Source organism: Sinohyriopsis cumingii, chromosome 3, assembly GCF_028554795.1.
Source record: "Sinohyriopsis cumingii isolate HCF-2022 chromosome 3, ASM2855479v2, whole genome shotgun sequence".
NCBI classification, from domain to species: Eukaryota; Metazoa; Mollusca; class Bivalvia; order Unionida; family Unionidae; genus Sinohyriopsis; species Sinohyriopsis cumingii.
The window spans coordinates 109,836,370-109,858,740 of NC_142963.1; the positions used below are offsets into that span (position 1 = coordinate 109,836,370).

The window sequence follows — 22,371 nt, forward strand, 5'->3', positions numbered from 1 at the left end:
AAAATCGCTTCCAAATTTTCCTGTGGAAGAACCAGAAATGCTGCAGCTCCTGTGCATTCCTCACAGTAACAGTGACAGCGAAAGAGTATTTTCTTTAGTGAGGAAAAATAAGACAGACTTTAGGGCCTCCTTAGCTGCAGAAAATTTGCCAGCAATTTTAGTCCCCAAGATCAACCAGCAGGCAAGAAGTCGGAACTGTTTAGAAAACAAATTTACGATCAAGCAGTTGAGGAAGTTCAAGTCTGCCACAGTAGCATGTCTTGATAAATAAATAATTCTGCATATATGTAGTGTTTTATTTTTATTTTGCGAACTTGATATAGTGTAGTATTGACGGTCGGAGTGGATGGAGTGGTCAGAGTGGATGGAGTTATTGTCATGGTATTTTTCACGAATTCATGTCCAAATTCATGACTTTTTATCCCTATTTTCACTAATTGTGAGCCTGGAAGGTTGGCAGCTATGCATCAATTCAAAATAAATAAATAAACCCTCCCGACCTGACAAAAACCAGCAAATACTCCATGCATGCATGTGCAATCCAATTTTCTATTTACACCATATCTATATCCATTTCTGTATTGTGATACCCTTGCCCCTTCTGTTCCTGTTTCTGATTTGTACGTTTTGCTCTTCCTTTCTTAACTTTTCTTAAATTAAAATTTCTTTTCCATGAGTGCATATTCAAGGAATTGAACTTTGACAGTACAATAAAGCTGAAACCTGGAAAGATTCAAAAGACTACTCTTAGCAGGTAAAGGGTCTAAACCCAGCTTTATACAGAGTTGAGGTGGAAGGGTATGACAAGTTTTCTGGTAAAGAAGATTGAGTAAGACAAAATTACTGGACTAGTCTTTGATGATGAAGGCTGAGGAAGGCTGCACTGAAAATTGCTGGACAAGTCTGCTGATAAAGAAGACTGAGTGAGTCTGTCAAAAATTATTGGACAAGTCTTCTGGTAAAGAAGATTGAGTAAGGCTGTATCTAGTACTATTGGAGAAGTCTGCTGGTACAGAAGACAGTAAGGCTACATCTAAAATTACTGGACAAGTCTTTTGAATCTGAGTCTACGACATCAGTTTTCCACTTGGAAATTCCTAAACATGTTGACAACTTTGAATGTTTTAGAGAGTTGGCTGACCTACATCCTGGTTGTATTATTGTGTCTTAGCTTTTTATATCAATGTTGTTTACTTGAAAAATTAATCATTCTTGCCTTAAGATCTGAAGCAGAATCAGTCTTATTGTTGTGTTCAGTTTGTAATTTTGATGGATATATTTATTAAAATATTGTTCACCAGAATTACAAAGTGATTAATAATATTATTGGACTAAAACATTAATTTGTGATTATTGTGAATTAGTCAAGTTTATTTTGGATTATATTTTTGCGATACACCAAAAGAATGCCGGCACATTAGCATGTTCTAGACTACAGAAACATCAACACATTCAATATTGTAACTTATTTGGATCACCACTGGAATTCAGTTGGAACTTTATACATTTGGACTTGTGATAGAACTATAGGGACTGTTTGGAATTTAATTCTCATACTGTATTATTGTTTTTTAAATTCACTTTTTTATTCTTGGGAAATAAATTTTTTGTTGAATTTTACTAAACTTGTTGGTTATCGCTCTTTTCTGTTACTTAGCTTAACACCATAAGGTCATAATAGTATCCTTTGCAATATCTCACAAAACATTATAGTAATCATCTCCGAAACTGGCAAAAACTATCTTTTAATTTGAGATTTAATTATTTTAAACCTTTCTTACCTTCATAAACAGAAAATGACACTTTTGCGAATGCTTGAACAGGTTTGTCTGTCATAATTTAATTCCATTTTGTTATTCAAGAGCCCAGAACAGGAAATGGTTGAGTCATTACATCAACAGGAGAGATTGTCATTAATGTTGTTCTAGGAATATAGACCAAACGGACAATTCCAAAATAAGGTCATGAAGTGGAAGTCTGCCATTAAATAACACTGAGATTACATGGACTTATGTTGAAGACAGTGGCTGTAATTATTGCAAATAAATGTTAATCTAGTTTAGCTTACTGGTTAATGGAAAAGAAGATAATAACCCACATAACATACTTAAACACTTTGTGTGTCACATAAGTTTTTTCACTTTTCTGAGAATGTGAATTGTCTACATCAAGTTATGGAGCATGTCAGCTATTTTTATTGCTGCCCATGAATTCAAAAACCTGAGTACCGGTAAAATATTGATTAGTTTACATTCCAATGTGAATATTTTAATTTTCATTGGCTTTAAAAATATACTTGGTGTCTGGAAATGTTATGTCCAATTTAAAATATTTACAAAGTTTGAAAATACAGTGTCCATAAAATTGGAGGTACTAGATATTTAGATTCATTATTGTACAGTGAATATTACAGGTTGTTTTGTTGAAGAAAAATCGCAATCTGAAATATTTCTACACAATACATAGAGCAACAAATGCCATTTGTATTTAAAGAATCATGAATCATTTCATAAATTAGTGTTAGTTTTTGTGGATTTTAAGGTCACAGCAGATTCAGCAAGCAGTGATCATTATGTGGTAACAATAGTACTCCTTCTTGATCCACAAAATTAAGTGAATTGACAGTATGTTTTTACGTTGCCTTCAGTATAGAATTATTTTCTTTTGCTTATCTTTTACAGATTACCAAGACATTCATTTCTGGACGTTACATCATCATGATGATGGGTTTGTTCTCAGTGTACACAGGATTCATCTACAATGACATCTTTTCTAAGTCTTTCAACATCTTTGGTACATCATGGCACTCTAATTATTCGTAAGTTACTACTTTGACAGTCAGTTTTATTCTTAGGGAAAATTATGATGGTGCTTTGTGTTTTATAATTAAGAATATTTTGTGAAAAACTTAGGAAATGGCCTCTCTTCTGTTGGCACTTTTTTGTGCTGATGAAAGAATTAAAAAAAATCATGCTAAGGTAGACATATTGTTATAGGGGCCATTGAACTGGATGTTAAGGTCACTGTTGCTGAAATAGCTATTGCCTTACAGTTCCAGCAAAAGAGCATATTTAATAGCATAACAGATTTTTGCACATTCTATTCTGTTTGTAGTCCTCAGACCTAGACAGAAGTTAATTTGAAGATCACCGGTTTGTAGAGTTATTGCCCTTTTTATATTTTAGCATGACATGCTCTTGTTAGTGCAACTAGTCCTGCAGTTTTTTATGGATTGGCATGAAACTTGGTAAATAGTAGGGTCATCACCTGAAGTTGCACATATGGACAGATGACTTCGTTCCTGCAATATTTGCTCAAGTTACTGCCCAATTTGTCTTGTGGCTTAATGTAGTGTATGGCAACCTCATCAGCAGTCATGCAGTTTTGATGTATTGCCATCATACAAGATGCACATATCCCTTTGTCCATTCAAATTTTTGTTTGTGTTGTTCTTTTTATCTTGTGTTTTAATTTATTACAACATATGTACAACACAGTCTTGTTAGTGCAAACTAGCATACATGTGAACCTCACAGATGGAATGGTTTTTCTCGAGAAATGAGGGGTGTCTGCCAACCTTCCCATTATTCACTAAAATGACTGAAATTTAATTTGTTCGTTTTATTTTCTTCACACCATGCCTCCAGTGTGTAATTTTTCTGGATAATATTGCTGTGATCATGTGACTGAACTGGCTTAAGCAGTGCAAGATGATTTAATTGCTAATTTCAAACAGTATAAAACAGTTAAGTTCCCTTTGATTCTGTTGGCAGGGTCAGTTGGCTTCAGTGTTTGGTTGACATGGATTATACTGTTTGTAATCAGAAGTAATTCCAAAAGGATTAACGAGGGTAATTGAAGCCTGGGGGAGGTGGCACCATTCCCTTTCCCAGGAACAACTAACAGGCTGCGGTGCAGTCAGAAAAAAAAGTGGCACATGCACAATTGTGCGCATGCCACTATAATTAAACTCAACAACAAGGGTAATTGACTATGGGTGGATTATCAAAGAGTTAGTCAGTGTAAAAGGTCAGATGTTAAAATGTTTAAAAGATGTCTAAGTTTGCATATCACATGAAATTCAGTGATGTATGGAAATATGTATTTCAGTGGTTGGAATCCAGTTCATAGGACATAAATAAGCATTCTGTCCATCCCGTAAAGCAAATTTTAAAATCTATAGTGGCAAGAATGGCATTAAATGTCACGCGGCATTAAAGCATATTAAAAGAGACAACAAATACACTATCATTCAAATCCATGTTCAAGGAAACTCTGTCTAATGTGGATAAAGATATTAAAGCTGAGACGCAGTCTACTAACTTTATAACCAGACATAATATCCTGGTTATGGTTGCATAACATTTTTCAGATCTAGTCCAAATAATGCTACCAGGCTCGGAAATTGCATAAAACAGACATAACTTATTCACATAATGACTCAGTCTTCGGATTCTTATATAGATAAGGGCTGTTCCAGTAAAACATATACCCCCCCGGGGGAAGGCACTTTCAAATTCAACCAACCCACAACAGAAGCAGTTTTAAAAATTTATGATCCACCATCAGATGTGTTTTAATCGAGAAACACTGCACCCTACAGAAGTATATTTTTTAACATGATTTCTGGCTATGGGTTACTGGGCGGTAGAAGCGATTTTAATATTGGGTTGGGGACAGAAGCAATTTAAATGACAGCTGGCTGGAGGTAATCTACTGAATTCATATACATCATATAATCTACTGCATATTTTTATTTATATTCATTCATTATAATCAGTCTTTTGTCCTTTTGTTTGTTTGTCTGTCAGCCAAGTATGTCTCTGATACTGTGAAATCACAGATTTTCATGGTGGCTTATTATTTGTAGATGTCATTGATCAATCCCTTAATGCCTACTAATTTAACATCCATGAATACAGATTTTATAATAGATATTTCCATTCTAATACAGAAATCATGAATTTGTATCCTTACTAAACTCTGTGTTTCGTAAAGTGATCAATATGTCTTGCTATTTTTCTTTGTTCTCAGGCATGCTGCTTTTGATTAGAATAATAGTTAAATCTTGTATTGCTTTAAATGTGTGGTCAGATTCTATGATTCATTGTTATTATTTTTACCAATAAATGTTTTGGTAAACTTTTATGATTGTCAGAGAAAAAAAACCAATGATGCCTGTGGAAGTGATGTTGCATCATTTGTCTACTTCTACACTATATCGTTTCTTGTAAGAACATTTTTTTCAGTTATCGGTGTCTTATTTTTATGCCTTGTTGCAAGACTAATATAAAGTTATAACAAAATATAGCAAGTCAAACATTTTTATATCATAGATTTAAAAAAATGGATGAAAGTCAAGGAATCATTTTTCCCAGAGCACTCATAAAATCAATGTCATTGCAGTTAACTGCATTGTCAACAACATCATCATCACTGATGGCCTAGCAGTAACATTATGTACTTTCAATCCAGTTGTCACAGGTTCTATCTCCCAGTTCTAGTCTTTCATATGAGACTTATACCTATGGCCTGAGGGGCTTTCATGGCAGAGTGGTATAAGATGCTTGTCTTGTGATACAGATCTGAGGGGCTTCCATGGCAGTGGTACAAGATGCTTGTCATGTGATTACTTGCCTCCAATGTGCTAATGAGAATGTTGCCAGTTACTTGTGGAAGGTCAGTGGTTCTACATAAGTGGTGTTTGATGTCTCAAAAGGACTTGGATTTTCTTCAGCAGTAAAACTGGCTGCCATATATAGATTCTCTTCCATACTGATCTACTGAAACCCAGAGAGCTCATGTCTAAATGACTTCAGCTGTTGGAGATAAACGTCAAATCAACAGAGGCTCCTTGTGCCCAAGTGTACTAAGGTGCTTGCTTTTACATCACTTAAACATCTCACAGAGTGAGTTTGTGTCACAGATCAACCAATTTAGGTTGGTAGTCTTTCGGGGTCCTTCCTCCACCTAATATATTTGTAAAAAAATCACCAAAATACCCAAAATCAAACCACACTGAATCAACAAACTAATCAACTGTAGTAACAGCAGCAAGGGTACTAGTCAATCATTGTTGCCACAGCTGTACGAGTTTACAACTTTTGACTCAAGTAATTTTGTAGACTATAGAATATCGTCAATTATGCCTTTCTGACAGTTACCTAAAAGTCATCATCACTTGGTGCAAATGGATTTTTCATGGTGAGCATATGAGATGGAAAAGTCTTGAGCAATCCTGCATCACACACTGCTGAAACGTTTACACTTTAGCTCACTTAAATTTTCTCTTAACAATGTTCATTGTTCCATTTAGAACTGTTATAACTTATTCAAGCTATGTTCACCAATATCTGATGATATGCATCTGTAATAAATATTTGTAACAAAGTATGAGAACGCATCAATGTTTATCAATGATGGAATTGAATTGAGCAACAACCACAATCAAGAAATAAAATTATTCACATCTCTCAGGCAAAAGTAGGGTATACTCATAATCTGCCAAAAGATTCTTAATTTTTTAAATTTGCCAAATATTTTTTCCAACCATACTGATTCAGTGGACATATCACCAGAATGGACAGAAGCAGACCAGAAGGTTAAAATCAGTTTGATACAGCTTTTAAGTAGCTAAATTCATATTGGTTTAGTTAACTGTACCCCTTTATTGTCTTCCTTTTGATGAAATTTCTTACTGAAGCTAAGAAAATAATGTTGCACACATAAAAAAGGAGGCACACTTCTACTCATTATTGTTTTTATTATAATTCTCCATTCCAGCCTGTTCTAATGATCTTCTCCCCCTCCCCTGCATACTGTTATCTTGTTTATGATATGTATCTAAATTTCTCACTTACTTTTCCTATTACTGTACAGATGTTCTGTGAATATGCATATCAGTGTGAAACACAATGGGGAGACTAAATCCAAGATTAAAAACCTCTACATTTCTGGATATATTCTTCTTGGATTCCATATTCCTGCACAAAACCCAAGAGTCCAGGACTCTGCACTAATTCAGTTCCCACTGTAAATTTGTGCAAACACCATGATATTAAAATTTAGTTACTTAAAATTTTGAGTGCTCATGATCAAATTTATATCTGTATAGACACATCTATGACGACAGCTTTTGTAAAGAAAAAAACCCATAACAGCCGCACCATTTTCTGTATCTATACAAATTTGAAATGTGTGCTTTCAATACTGCACCAAAGAGTCAGCTGCTGATTTCAGTAAGGAGTCGTCCAAACTCTGGTCTGTAAAGGGATGGAAATTATGTTAATAAAACAATGTCCCTCACTTTTTTCAGTTACAAGTAGGACAAGCTCTCAAAAGATTGTTTTTACTAAAATCTTACTTTCATTATCAACCAATCAAGGGCAGTCAAACATATATACACTCTATTTTATCTTCACTGATTTAAAGTATGGTTCTCGTTCTTTCACATCTGTAGTAATGGGAGTCCTTGAACAACTAAATGGTTGTAAGCCATTTTCGACTATGCTGAATGGACACACTGTAAGATAATGTTCAAGTAACAGAAATACCATGGGATAACCAGGGACCAATAAAATCAAATAATCAAGTTATCTCCCCTGCAGGGATGCTGCCAAGATGTGGTGGTGGTGGGAATAGCCATTGTTAAATATCTCCCTAACACTTAAATATCTGTCACTTTTTCTTACTGTTCCACTCTGTTACAGCTCTACTGAAATCAAAATTCTCGAAGAGATGTCATCTCTAGTTGTGTAGCGATTATTAATGTGAGGTCATTGGGCATGGTCACATGGTTGTGGTGGGGTCTTGGTTGGGATGGCATAAAGACTATAGGTTTACTCCATGTTTGACAGCTAATTATGATGTTGTCAAAAGAATTAAAAAATTTCTAGCAATTCAATTGGACTCGATACTTGATTCATAGTCAGTGAACAGGTTCTAATATTGATGTATTTATTTTGGATCTATGTTCCTCCATCACATTCAAGATTTGGATATACCAAAGGTGAAATTGGTACAGTTGCATCCTAAACTACTATCGTGGCTACTTCAAATGTTATTTAATGTGAGACTTTAATGCAAGAACTCGTAGCTTCAGTGATTTTTGGGTTAAAAAAATTAATTTCTTCTCAAACAACTCAATTTGGTGCAGATTACATTGTTTTTTAATGATACGGTGAGAATTCTTGATGTGTAAAAATTGCACAAGAAATGAACATCAGATCAGAAAATTACTACCACTGGGAAAATACTGATAGGAATATACAGAAATAATGATATAATTATTTAAGTAGAATATGTGGTGACAATACGAGCGCTAGTTCTACAACTTTTTGCAAAATACATCTTGTACAACTATTCTGTTGTTTCTAACAGCACTGTAATATGGCAATAATTTCTGTCCACTTTTTACTTTAGTCCCTTGCTAATTAATAGTTTTATATTTTACAACACTAAGCACATTTTACCTTTTGACAATAACACATAATTATAAATATTTAGATTGCAAGAAAATAGAAGTTACAATTTTATTAAAAGCACTGGTACCAGTAAGACTAAATAAGATGGTAAAAAATAAAGAATCAGGATGAACAGATTAGTAGTCTAGTAAAGAATCCATATATCAGAACGACATAAGTATTTTTTCATCAATTTCATCATCAGTTAATGATACTGCTTAATAATGTATTGTACTAGATAATATACATTTTTAGTTATCCATTTTGCAATATAAATACCAAATGATGGCTTGGAACTAAGTGCCAAAAGGTCTGCAGAAAATACCACCATGATCTATATATATATATGTGGAAGAACCGAACATAAACAGGTCAAATTTTATCCATCTTGCTTTGAGTTTACACAGATCAGTCAGTCTCTTATGTTTAATGTCATTTAATTTTTGCAAATAGAGAGCATGTACATCATTTGGTCATACATCTGCATATGATACAAAAGTTTGTCTTTTTATTCTTTTGTTGCTTAGTGGTTCTGCCAACTTGAGATCTACACACACTTAATTATGTTGTATGTGGATTCTCTGATGTTCCTTATGAGCATTAATCTGTTAATTGTTTCTAAATTTAATATGATCCTCCTCCTCGATGTACAAATATTATTCTGTGCTGTGAACTCATTTCATTGCCTGCTGTCTGAAACGCATATACATAACTAGCTTGAACAAGTTACTGTTCTGTATTGTTGTGCAATTTTCAACATCTCACATGTATGGCCCCATGGGTATTCTCTCTTGGATATCTCTGTCCCAGAAAGAAAAGTTTTGAACCAGAGGTCTCGTTAGGAATTTAAAACTAAAAGTCCATGTCTCCCATTTTGGTAAAAATATGAGTCCCATCAGGAAAAGTTGCATTCCCCTCTCAGAAAACTATGCCAATAACTATTGGTTGCCATAGAGTTTAATTTCTTCATTCTTTATAATACTGACATATTTATAACACTGACATCACATCTTGCTTGTCCATCAGAGTGAGTCTGAATTTTTTTGATCCAAGGAAGGTCTTTTATTCAAAGCACTTAGCTAGGCATCACACACTTTCATACACTTGGCTAATGTCCCTTTCAAATTATCAGTTCTAGCAACTTTGGCCCTCTCCTGAATCTCACAATCTTCGTCAGTTTGCCTTTGAACCCCAAAATACTCCTTCAAGTCTATGTCTCAACATGTCATGATTCCGAGGTCATGTGCACTGCTTATTCCATTACACTCGGTAATGAACACAAGAAAGAAAGCTAAAGTTGTTTATTTGATGTACTGTTATAAATGACCACATGTACATCTCTGGGTATTTCTGCCTCTAAATTCAAGCACTGTAAATATCAGTAGATTTTCCCACCCAGCTGCCAGTCAAAGCCTTTGATCTCGCAGCTTAGCTATTGCAGCATGTTCTTTTGATGTGCTCTTATAATGGGGGGGGGGGTCTTTCAACCACTAAATTCTGTCATTGTAAATATCATCACAGCTAACTGATCAACACATTTTCCCACTATGCAGGTGACTGAAGCAGGACTGGCACTTATTTGAATTTTACTGCCCGCCTAAATAAAAAAAATTGGCATCCAAATACGCGTGATTATAGGCGTTTCCGAGACCCCTGTCAGTTTTCACTAATATGAACCCTGCCAAAGATTCACTTCCTTGAATCAGTGTTTTGCTGCCTCTTATGCCAGATTTTTCTCTTCCATAATGCTGTATTAGGGATTTAAGTCCAACATTCCCGTAGTCTGCTTGTTTAGACATGGGTATATTTAATAAATATAACCGATATATTGTCCATCCAACACATACATCGGACTCGCACTCAACACCAATTTTGGGCTCAAAATCACACACTGGTATTTCCAGTGACATTTTTCCAATGTCCAACAGACCAATATACATGAAATTCATTGTCATCATAGCTATCACCAGCCAGTATTTGCCGACTGAAAAACGTCATCTGAAGACAAACCGTGTTGTGATTCAACCATTTTGGTTTCCTGTATGGCCCTTATTGGAAACACGCATTTGTAAAACTTCAGCGATGAAAATAAGGCTAAAACTCCATAAAATGCATGTTCCAGGGCATTGAACGAATCAAATTTCGTTTAACAGCCATTCATGTCGAACCACAGGGGCTCGTTACAAAGAAAATCAAGATTGGGGTTCTAACCTGTAATAATATATTATTACAGGTTAGAACCCCCATCCCTTGATTTTCTTTGTAACGAGCCCCTGTGGTCGAACCGAAGTATTCAGATATCTGGATGTCGCATCAAGCGTTGTGAGACAGCTGTGGCAGCACGAATTACGTCGCGAAATGCACTTTTAAAGTTAAAGTTAAAGTTTAATAAAAATTGCATACTGCGCAAAGAACATTTTTTATATCTGCTGCGTTGACGTAATTTGCCGAATGCGTATAACTGCTTTAAAAGTACACAAATTTGTACAAAGTACGTGCACTCGCATGTACTGGCATCATTTTTTGACCCAATGTTTATTCACGTTAGACTGCTGGGGGGGGAGGTAGATGCGATTTTATATATATATTCGGGGTTTTTTTTCATTCTTCTTTCTGACAAACCCATCAGCGATTTCTCATTTTGCTAGCACAACCCACAAAAGAAGTGATTTTCCTAACCAACCTTCCACTGTCAGAATTAAAATAGGTCGAAATACAACCTCCTACAGAAGTTTTTTTGAAGTGCCGTCCCCGGGGGGGGGGGGGGGATATATGTTTTACTGGAACAGCCCTAAGAAAGTTAAAGACATATGCCCTGCTGAGAAATTCACGATTTTTTTTTAAAGGCATCCTGCAATTCAGATCAAAACTACTGACGGAATTTTGGAAATCTTGATTTTTCTTAAAGGAGACTAGAAATCAAAATTTTCCTTTTAGGTATGTAATTCTCTATAGATTTTAATTCGACTGCAATGTTTATAAATTAAATATCGTAAGCGGGTAGTGATTATATTGCGTGGAAGATACCATGATTCCGTAAATTGCTGAGTTTTTCCGAGTTTTGATGAGACGACAGATCACGTGGTACTGTGATGCTATACTAGCCATTCCTCGAATACAAACATAAACATTGGCGAGCGAGGCAGACAGGAGACCACATTTGGGTTGCACATTCAAAAGTTGAATCTGCAGCCTCATATAATAGTTTATATACTATACTGGTAAGTGCTAAAAGCTGGTGACTTAAATAAACTAAAGTCCTGAATGAAATTCCACAAGCCTGGACAGTTCACACCTGTCAACTCTCAAGCCGGGAGACAAACCTCCCGATTTTGGGGGTATTGCCTCATCTACCTCCCGATCTCGTAATATCTCTCAATTTTGAGCAGCGAAGTCCCAATTATTACATTATGTCTGTCAATTTTCATTTGTCAGAAGAAAAAACCCCAACCCAAAACCATTTTTAAACATAAGGCATGCAATCCACAGTCTAAACTGCCACACTGCAGACATCGTAGCGATATGACTGAAAAATTGTTAAAGCTACGTTAAAAATTCAAATCACACCCACACACATCTAAACCGGCACTGGACGAAATAATTAATATCATACAAGTTTTTTTTCTTCTTGTTTTCTTCTTCAATAAATAGAACATGAAGATTAAACATTATTTAAGTAAATTTCAGATTTTGTAAACAACTACAACAGTACTATAGTATTAAAAAAAATTAAAAGAATAAAATTGTCACCAATTAGCTTAAATGAATGATCACTTTGAAATTTTCTCTGCAAACAAAATCGCATCTCCATTTCCGCCAAAGAAACTCGGCCAGTTAACACCTGACATTCCTCTACCGTATATGGAAAGTTTAATTATCATGATTAAATTACAAGGTATAAAACAAAATATACCATGCAGTATATGTGGCCCTAAAGAACTAATTCTGAATAAATATTTTATTCAGCAAACAGTGTTACATGCATTAAGACTTAAACCTAACTAAATAAGGTGGGGCATAAAACGTGAGAAAAACAGTTGCCACAAGTACGGTAACTTGTGACTGCAGATTTGAACTGTTAAAATGAGGTCCATGGCATCGTAAGTAACAACAAAATAGGCATCGTTTATTTGGTAATCAATTGCTGGTGCTTACGCATACACACACTGTCGAACATGGTTTCTTTGAAGTATGTCTGAAAGGCAGTCCTTTTCACAAGATCAATGCAAGGATAAGGATTATGTTCATTAGTCACACCGGCTTTATCGTTTGCGTACTTAAATCAAAACTTTAGCTATTTTGCAATTTAGCCAGAACTGACCAGAATATGCAAAAGGGGCTTGTCATGGGGCAATAATAAGGCGTATCACAGGGAGAAAAGGCACATCAAATGGGTGGTCGCAAATTGGGGCAAGGGGGTCAATAGTACCCCCCCCCCCCAGTTTTATTGTCAGACAGTTAATGTGAAACGTTGACCTCTTTTATTTTAATCGCTGCTTTTTAAACTGCCCAAGGAATAGTTTTATATCTAATTATTACAGATTATCGTTTATGCATACTATATGTATACAATGCATTTTTTATATAAATTTTTTAATTTTTATAAGATTACTGAAAATTGTGTTTTCTCGAAACACGACAGGTTTAGAATCTTATTTTTAGCAAAGCTTCCATTTGATTAAAATCAAATCTAAATTTCACCTAGGACAGTGGTGATTTGATTTAGATTGTGCCGTGTTAAGGCATGTATGTCAACATCTTGAAAATACATTTACTCATTTCACCAGCGCAATCAAAGTTTCCTAAGGCAACAATTTTTGTTTTGACAAGCCTGACGGGCACCTCACTTTGAATACAGGATGGGCCGGAACTAAAACCAGAAGGGACCCAGGGTGTTGGGCTATCAGATTTGTTTTTAGCACTGCTGTTTTTAGATAAAAGATAAGTGGATTGATTGTTGCATTTTGTGGTCACTTACTCGTCCTTCTGCCTATTTTCGTAACTCACACATTTAACACTTTTCCCAGGATTTAAAATGTCCAAAGGTATGTCTGGAACAGCGCCAACTTTTAGTCTAGGCCTAGCATTTGTGTATCTTTGAGCTGCTATTTTTTCATGATCACTCTCGTAACATTCCTTTGAGAAATGTAACGAGCACATAGTGCTGTATGGTGTTGCTTTGAAATCGACTCGTTTGTAATAATGTACCCATTCTTTCATTATGCCTTTATCGTTCAGAAAAGATTTGTTTTTATGTCAACAGGCTTTTATTAATGTTCTATTACACCCGTAAGCAACGCAAAACTGTATTGTCTTTTACTCTGGCAACTCCCACTTGGGCTGCTGGAGTCGCTACTATGACGTCACATTCCGAAAGCAACCGAATAGGCGCGGAAATTTTGCATACCAGGTCACAGAAATTCAGCTCCTAGAAGATAGACCAATATTTAAATATTGGCATTATGGTTGCAGATGATACTTCAGAATAACGTTTTCTGCTATAGTACTTTTATTATTATTCTATATCTCCATTGGTTTCTGGTCTCCTTTAAGCTTTCTTCTCTGTTCAGTTACGAGTATGAACTAGTTCTTCAAGTTTCTATGAATTGTCATGAAATTTTATGGTACACATTGTGGTCACAACCTGAAGATGAGTGTATTGACTAATCAGATTGCTTCTGCAGCTCGTTTAGAGTTATTGGCCGTTTTGTCTTGTAGCTTAATGCAGTGTACGACACAGTTGCAATTAGCTCTGCATTTTCTTGATAGATTGCCATGGTAACTATTGTACTCATCATCTGAAAGTGTTCTTATATCAAATCAAACCAGAAGATTGCCATAAAACTCACATTCATTCCAAAGCCTAGTTGATCCTCCATGAAAATGATCTCATTGAGGCATCCAATATAATTGAAAGTAGCTATCTTGAAGAGAAAAAAAGTCTTGTTAGTACTCCTCCAGAATGGATTGTCATAGCATCACATGATTTTCACTTCAAGACTTCTTACAATGTCTGGCTGGTCAAAAATAAAAATTGTGCCAATTATCACTACTCATTCTGAAAGGAAGGGACTGCTCTGGTGGCCTAGTGGTTAGAGCATCCACCTCAGATGTAGGAGGTCACGGGTTCCATACCCGTACGAGTCATACCAAAGACTAAAAAAATGGTACTAACAGCTGCCTCGCTTGGTGCTCAGCATTAAGAGGTTAGTGTTAGGACTGGTCGGCCTGGTGTCAGGATAATGTGACTGGGTGGGATATCATGCTACATGTCTGCGACATGATGCCTCAGTGCTAGAGATCACTATAAACTGCCGGACTGCAGACATCGTAGTGATATGACTGAAAAATTGTTAAAGCTTCATTAAAAATCCAAATCACACACACACACACTCTGAATGGAAGGTCCTACTGACATGGGAATTTCACTCAAAGACTTATTATGTCAGTTTGGTCTAAATGAAAATGGTGCCAAATCTTGTTATTGCCACTTCTCCTAGATGGAAGGTCATATCAACATGAGGTTTTCAGTAAAAGACTTATTCTGGTGTTGGTACTGAACAAAAATGGTGCCAATTCAAAATCCAATATGTCTGTTATATTAACCATCTTGAAAATCTTTTAACTATTCCTCCTAAACGATGAGTAATATCAACATGGGGTTTTACCAGAAAACTTATTATGATGTTTAGATCATAAGTGAAATGTTACTCATCTAACCACAAATATGGCCACCATGGTGGCCATCTTGAAAATGCTGTTATTGCTGTGGCTTTTTGGTTCATGGGCTCGACATGCGATCAAAAGAGTGCCATTGGACCAGCATGTGTTGGCCACCATAGTGTCTTTATGCAAGGCACATTATTTCAATTGCCTCGGCACTAAATAACCTACATGTTGCTGTGCTGTAAAACAACAAACCAAACCAAACCAAAATACTTTTTATGATGTCATTGTGGTCCAAAATGAAAAAGATGCTTCTCTTACGTCAGGTGTGGCCACCATAGCAGTGTCATGAAAATTTTGTTATTGCTACTTCTAAATGGAAAGCTGTATCAAAAAGTTTGTCCTTAGTGAAAATGATGCTAATCTGTACAACCAATATAGATGCCACAGTGGCCATCTTGAACCACTACTCCTCCTGTTATGTACCTTTGAGTGGATCTGTGGTTGTGTGTATGATGCCATCGTTTCAAAAGAATATTGTGACCTATATTTCCTGCTTAATTGACTTTTTAAAAAGTTATTATTTAGAAGCATTTTATGAAGATCAACCATCATCGTGAGAAACGTTTTAAAGTAATTGCTTAGATTCACGTGGAAATAAGAACAATTTGCTGTTCCACAAATGTAACTAACTGATTAGCTTTGGTGTACAGGCAAAATATGCTGTCTTCTGAAAACACTTGTACATATGCAGATTGATGTTAGATATGTACATAGCATAGACCTATATTATTACCCCCAGCATCAATATCCACACAGATAAAAGAACATATGTTTAATCTAACTGTATCTCAACCATTCTTTCTTCCAAAGGAAGAGTTTTGAGTGAGGTAAATAGTTACAAACCCAATCAGGAGTTGACCAAGGGGGAAAACTTTGTACATCAGTTCATTCTTATCAGAGTTTAGATTTTAGGTTGGGTTGTTTATGAACAATACGAACATACTGTTACATATGGAATCATGAGTCTTAGTGAAGGTATGCATCACAAAGTAGGTTACTGTCACCCAAATTTCACACTGTACCATCCTTGGTTAAATTTTTTTGTTTAAGTTTAGTTTTCAAGGTCCAGTCATGCTAGAGTCATGAAGATACGCATCTCTTAGTATCACAACTTTACAACAAAAGTTCACAGTGATTATCATTTCTCCTTTGAATATGTTCCCCAATCACATTACATTAGAAATATTAGCCTGCTATATCGCAAATCACTAAAAGATAAAAATTCATTTTTCCCTATCAATAGCAATAGATAAAGGACAATAACTCTTGCCCATTTCTCTGCTTGATACCACCAGGTATCGCCAGATTTTAGCTTAGCTACAGTTCCCAGCATTTTACTCGAGGCTGTTTTCTTTTTCAGAATGCAGACAGCAGGTTGAGGCCCGCTATTGACTGAAGTCGCTTCACCCAATTCAAAAGGGAGATGGCAAGGTCAATCCGCCTCTGTTAGACAGGGCAATTGTGATGTCAGTCTTGATCTGACTGACGCATACTTTCATGTCCCTATCCACCCCATCTCTCGCAAGTTTCTCCATTTGCTTACTGCCACACTGTTGATCAATTCACCATTCTTCCCTTTGGCCTCAACAACAGCCCCTGGTCTTTCACTAAAACTATTAATTGTATCATCTCCCTGTTTTGGCCATCCTCATTTACATTGACATCAGCATACCTGGTTGGCATCTTTCAGAAACAAATGTTAAGTTCTATTCTACTCTAAGGTGGGGAGTATCTTCCTTCTTTTCTAGATCATCTAGGTCGTTTAAGAAACTGGAAAAATGAGAACTCTGTCCATCGGCGGTTCTCATAACACCATTGAACTTCATAGCCCAACATAGGTTACCATCTGTCAGTAATCAAACATCATTTGCCCTCTTTCTTCCATAGGCAGGTCAAGTACAGCAGCTAGGCAAGATCCTGATCAAGTTCACAAGCACTAACTTGAAGCACACAGAGACAAGTCATGGCATGCGCAAATGCTTCTTGATTCCAGTGTGAACTGGAACACAGGATATCACCCTTTAAGCTCATTCTTCAGGGCTGAAATGGGTCATATGCTTGGTATACTCAGACATCTCACCAGATCAGAGTTGCCGCACATAGGTTATTGTTCTGAAGTTTTGAGCAATCCCTGTGAGCCAGAACACAGGATGTCATGCTTCAAGCCCTTTCTTTGTGGCTGAAGTGGGTCGTATGCTTATTGTACACTGAAGTCTCTAGATCAGAGTAACCTCATGTAGCTTACTGCTCAGAAATTTTCAGCAATCTCTGCGAACCTTGTGTTCCAGCCCAAGATATAATAGCTGTGGGCTTTCAGGCAGAGCCAGCCTTCTTGAGCATTCATTTTAGAGATTTGACATTGCAGAGGCAACCTAGAATCTGTTGGGTCCAGTGACGGCAGCACCAGACCCAACTGGTGCAATCAACACAGCCTGTTATCTTCACTGGTGAAAATTTTGTAGGTAAGAAGATTTCAGTAATCATCTTCTTAACCATATGTTAATGTCACAGGTCAAGTGACCCCAGGCTGTGTTGCTTATGTAATTAGGAGAATGGGTTATCTTTCACATGGGAACTTCAGCCATTCTTCATTAGAAGGATACCTGAGGTAGGGGTCAGATGCTCAGCATCCCCTCCTCCTATTACTTATTCTCCTAATGTAATATGATTGGGGAATATATTCAAACTAGAAAGCAAATTTTTAAAGTAAATTATATATAATTTCTCCAAGAATATTTGCCCAATCACATTACTTAAACACTCTCCCAACCACACCACCATGTGAGCATCCTCGTTAGCATTTTGCTCAGCTAAAGACAGATTACATTTGGTTGTTTCGAGGGGAAGTAATGGACAAGAGTTATTGCCCTTTGTTGATATAGATGGAGAATTTTCATCTTTTAATAGAGCTGGATTCTTGAGGTAGAAGGCTAATATTCCTAATGTAATGTGATTGGGTACATATTCTCAGAGAAACATAATTTACTTTAAAATTTTCTTTCACATATCATTTACCATAAGTTAAATGTAGGCATTTAGCTCAGGACATCAGTTTTTTTTACATCTAGTATACGTACTGTTATACTTGGAATAATGAAATTTGATGAGGAAATCTTGACATGTATTACACCCTCATCACAAAACCAGGTTAGTGTGATCAATATTTTATGCTGTACTCTCCTTTTTAAAATTTTGTGGTTTGACACAGGGCTGTTTACCATCATAAATGTACACAGTAGGATGACTTCTTTCAGGTTGTGAAATTTGGATGGCATTCTTTTAAAACCAAAGCTATATTTTGAAAAGCCCAACTAGAAACACAAAAATAATGCAGCTTTTAAAGCTACTTAGAGAATTAGCCTCTTTTAAAGACAGGAGGCTCAGTGCTGAAAGAAATATTTGTTCAAGCACATGCAGAGGGCATTTGATGTAAACAAATCATTTGCCATGACTTAAAATTCATTTGCCCAACAGTTTATTTTTGCTATTACTTTGACACAATGATGAAACTACTATATTTTAGATAGAAGAAAATATAGAAATGCTTTAAATTGCCTAAGTTTATATGTGTAGTTGCCTCTCATATACATAATGAAAACTTGTGTGTGACCTTGTCTACACAATTTTTATTGCATTTGATGTCATTAAAAGCAATGTTTTCTTCAGGTCCTGATGTAAACCAATATTCACAACTTTCATAATTTCGAAATATTGATAAAATCTCCATATTTTTTTACCAAAGTTGAAAACAGAAATTAAATCAGAGAGTCAGTGATCTGTTTCTGTATCAGTCAGTGAAAATAGTAGCTTCAAGTTTCATACCTAGTTCATGTCATAGCACTCTGGATATGTATGGTTACAGAAAACAGTTACTCCATATATAATTTGAATCAGCGGCTACCAATTTGTCAAACTTAATAGATTAAAATACAATGTAATTATCTCTGTTCCTTTAGGTGAAAAATATTGTATTACATGCTAGTATAAGTGTTTAATTCCCGGCTTAGATTACTTTTCGGTTGTATTGGTACAGTGATGCATTACCAAGTCTTGTTAAGGGGCATGATATTATTATTTATACAGAACAAGTGAGCACTAATTATAGGTAACCAATGATAAACAGAGAGCATAAATAACACAGTTCCCCCATTTATCTGTCATTTGTTTAGTTTTTTAAACAAAGTTTGTAGCTTTTGACACGTAACAAGTAAGCAGACAATCTTTGTAAGGTTGAGGGACCTATAAATGGATCCCCAGAAGAGGGGCTGAATACAGTGTCTTTCAGAAACTTCAGAATGAAAATTTCGATGGTGCATTCTAGGTTTCTTTCAGTCAAATTAGATAATACTTATTTTACAATCTGAAAAGGCAACTCACTTAAAATACATGAGGTACCTGATCTAGGTTTAAAATGCCCCAGGGCATCGGACTCTGATATATTGCTTTTTTTAGCTCTGAGGCTTCCTAGTGCATTGTTTACTGAAAATATATATGTTTTTTGTTTAGGGAAGGCGACTTGAAGGCTGTGAACCTGCAAATGATGCCAGAGACATGCTTCGACAAAGGTGGACCTTATCCTATGGGACTTGACCCTGTTAGTACACACTATTTGTCATATTACCATCACAACTGGACTTTTTGAATGCTTTACAGGTTCATCTTGGAACCTATAATTGCCATATAGGTTCAGAATATCTTAACATTAATGTTAAAATACAAACACCCTATTTTAAGTATTAATGAAGCATCCTACAAATGACAGATTAAACAAACCCAACTCTAATCTCTTATTCTGACATTCTGTACTGAGTCTGTGTTATTCTGTATGATTTTAAGACACACTGACAGTTCTCATACTTTCACACAAAAAATATGACATTGTTTCATTCACTAAATAATACTGATATTTGGCTCACTAAATAATATTGAAATTTGGCTCGAATAGTTGTGTAATATACCAATTATGCATTAAGATACTATGGAGAAAATACAAAGATATTGTTGAAATAACAATGTGATATAATCCTCTGAGAAATGTAAGAAGAAAAAATGAAAAGATTACTTACGAATAATGCACTCCATTTAATGAAGGTACATACACCACTGACAAGGTTCGTCCTAAAACCATTCAGCATAAACATTGGGATTTTCCAGTGTTTTGTAAGATGTAAGGAAATTAGCAGCCAGAAAGGCTTTCTGGGTACTGAGATTGCCAAATATTGTAGATTGGTTTTTTTTGTTTCTTTGTGGCTGCATCAGGTGTTATTAAGTGACCAGTCTAAAATCATAATTAAAGCAAATAAATTTGTTCTGTTTTTGTGATGAGTAGACAAAGTACACTCTACAGATTCCATGTGGTTTCTTGTAAGTGTCAAATGTCAGTCATTGTGTGGATTTGCAATAACGTGTATGTTGTTGTGTAAGTTGATAGAGTTTTAAATCCAGAAGAATGCCATGAATTTTTTCCTTGCCATTTTTAGCCGATGTTAGCTAGACATTTTGCAGATTAACTAAACGGTTTTTAAGATAAAAAGTCTCCAGTACATCAAGCAGTATAAGCTTAGAGTATAAACCAGACACTGCTAAACAATTTTTTTTTGTTGCTGATCATTGGTTTCACATTAAGCAATAACTAATGGATCAAATAGAAGCAAATGTACAAGATGAACTTTTGCCAGTGGTGCAACATCTGGAGAAATATCAGTCCTATTTGTACATTTCCATTCCATGTTAGGTTCTGACATGTGTATCCATGTGAAGGGCTGTATAATGAAATGCTGAAATGTGTATCAGTGCGAAGGTCTATATAATAAAATGCTGACATGTGCATCCATCTGAAGGATTATATAATGAAATGCTGAATTGTTGCTGAGCTTGCATTAACCAGATAGAACTACATAAGTATCACTTATTCTGCAGCATTGATATAATGAAGACTTTCTTCTAGAGTTCTTGAAAGCAGCTGTCAATAAAAGTATTCTATTCAGTGTGTTATCCAACCCTTCTGTACCGAGTCCATTCAGCTGCCCACAAGTTTCTGTGGTTAGACACAGCATTGTATTGATGGTCACAAAAATAAGCAAAATGCCTAATTTGAATTTTTTGTTTGTTTGCAAAAAAAGTGCTGAAAGAGCTTATGTTGTACCTCTGGAATTGTGGACCCAAACACTGTTGTCATCACTCCTAAAGTGAACAGTATTACAGCTTTGTTATTTGAAGACTTAGTAAAAGTCTGAATTTTGGCAGATATGTTTATTGATCAAACTCAGATGCACTGGATAAAGTAAAATGTTCTGTTTACAAAATGACCTGTCAATCATAATTCATATAGTCAACATTGTGTTGACAAACTGCATATGTTATCAAATACTTTTTTATGAAGTGTTTTGAACTACATTTTTAGGTATAGGCTTGTTTGACTCCAACCAGAAACAGAGATATTATAACTAGCTCATATGTATGATATTGGTTTCTAAATTGTAATGGTCAGTATTGTTGGATCTTCAGACTTGTTTGCTAATTGATTTGTTACCATGTAGATATGAGGAAATTTTGTTAATGGCTATGTTTAGGTTGCCTCTTAAGGCAGCTGTTGAAACTGCAGTTTTCTGGATTCTGAAAGGAAATTAGGTCATTTGGACTGCATTCATTCTTAATGCTGATATCTGAGTTTACCAAATACTGCAAAGCAAAAATGGTGATGCATATGGATGACTTGATTAACCAGTGAACAGCAGTCTTAAAGAAGTTACAGTTCAGAAGTTACATTTAATATAAAGGAGAAGCAACTGTTAGGGCATTAGTAATGCATCAATATTATATATCTAACATGCTTAGAATCATTTGTATTTCCATTTTGAAAACTCAGGATCTGATTGGCTAAAATAAAAGTAGTATAAATATATCCATACTGTTATGATGTCAAAATGAAAATGGTGCAGCAGCCATCTTTGAAAATCTTGTTATTGTTACTCCTCCTGAACTGAAAGGTGTGACAGTGTGTTTTATATATATATATATATATATATATATATATATATATATATATATATATATATATACCAGAAGACTTATTGTGATTTCGATTTCGTCTTAAATTATAATTGTGTCAGTCTGATGTCTGTTCTTATCTTGAATTTCAAAACCAATTTCAGACAATAGAGTTAAGTTTTCAAGTGAC

The 22,371-nt window shown here is 35.5% G+C and overlaps 1 protein-coding gene across 2 annotated transcripts in view; it reads left to right on the forward strand.

Moving 5' to 3' along the window:
* LOC149803563 (V-type proton ATPase 116 kDa subunit a 1-like) overlaps positions 1 to 22,371 on the forward strand; it is a 121,771-nt gene that overhangs the window by 39,506 nt on the left and 59,894 nt on the right. For both annotated transcript variants that reach the window (XM_089953294.1, XM_089953296.1), the window contains exons 13-14: positions 2,682 to 2,818; positions 19,698 to 19,785. In XM_089953294.1, coding sequence (XP_089809420.1) covers positions 2,682 to 2,818; positions 19,698 to 19,785 — 225 coding nt within the window. The remainder of the gene's footprint in view (positions 1 to 2,681; positions 2,819 to 19,697; positions 19,786 to 22,371) is intronic.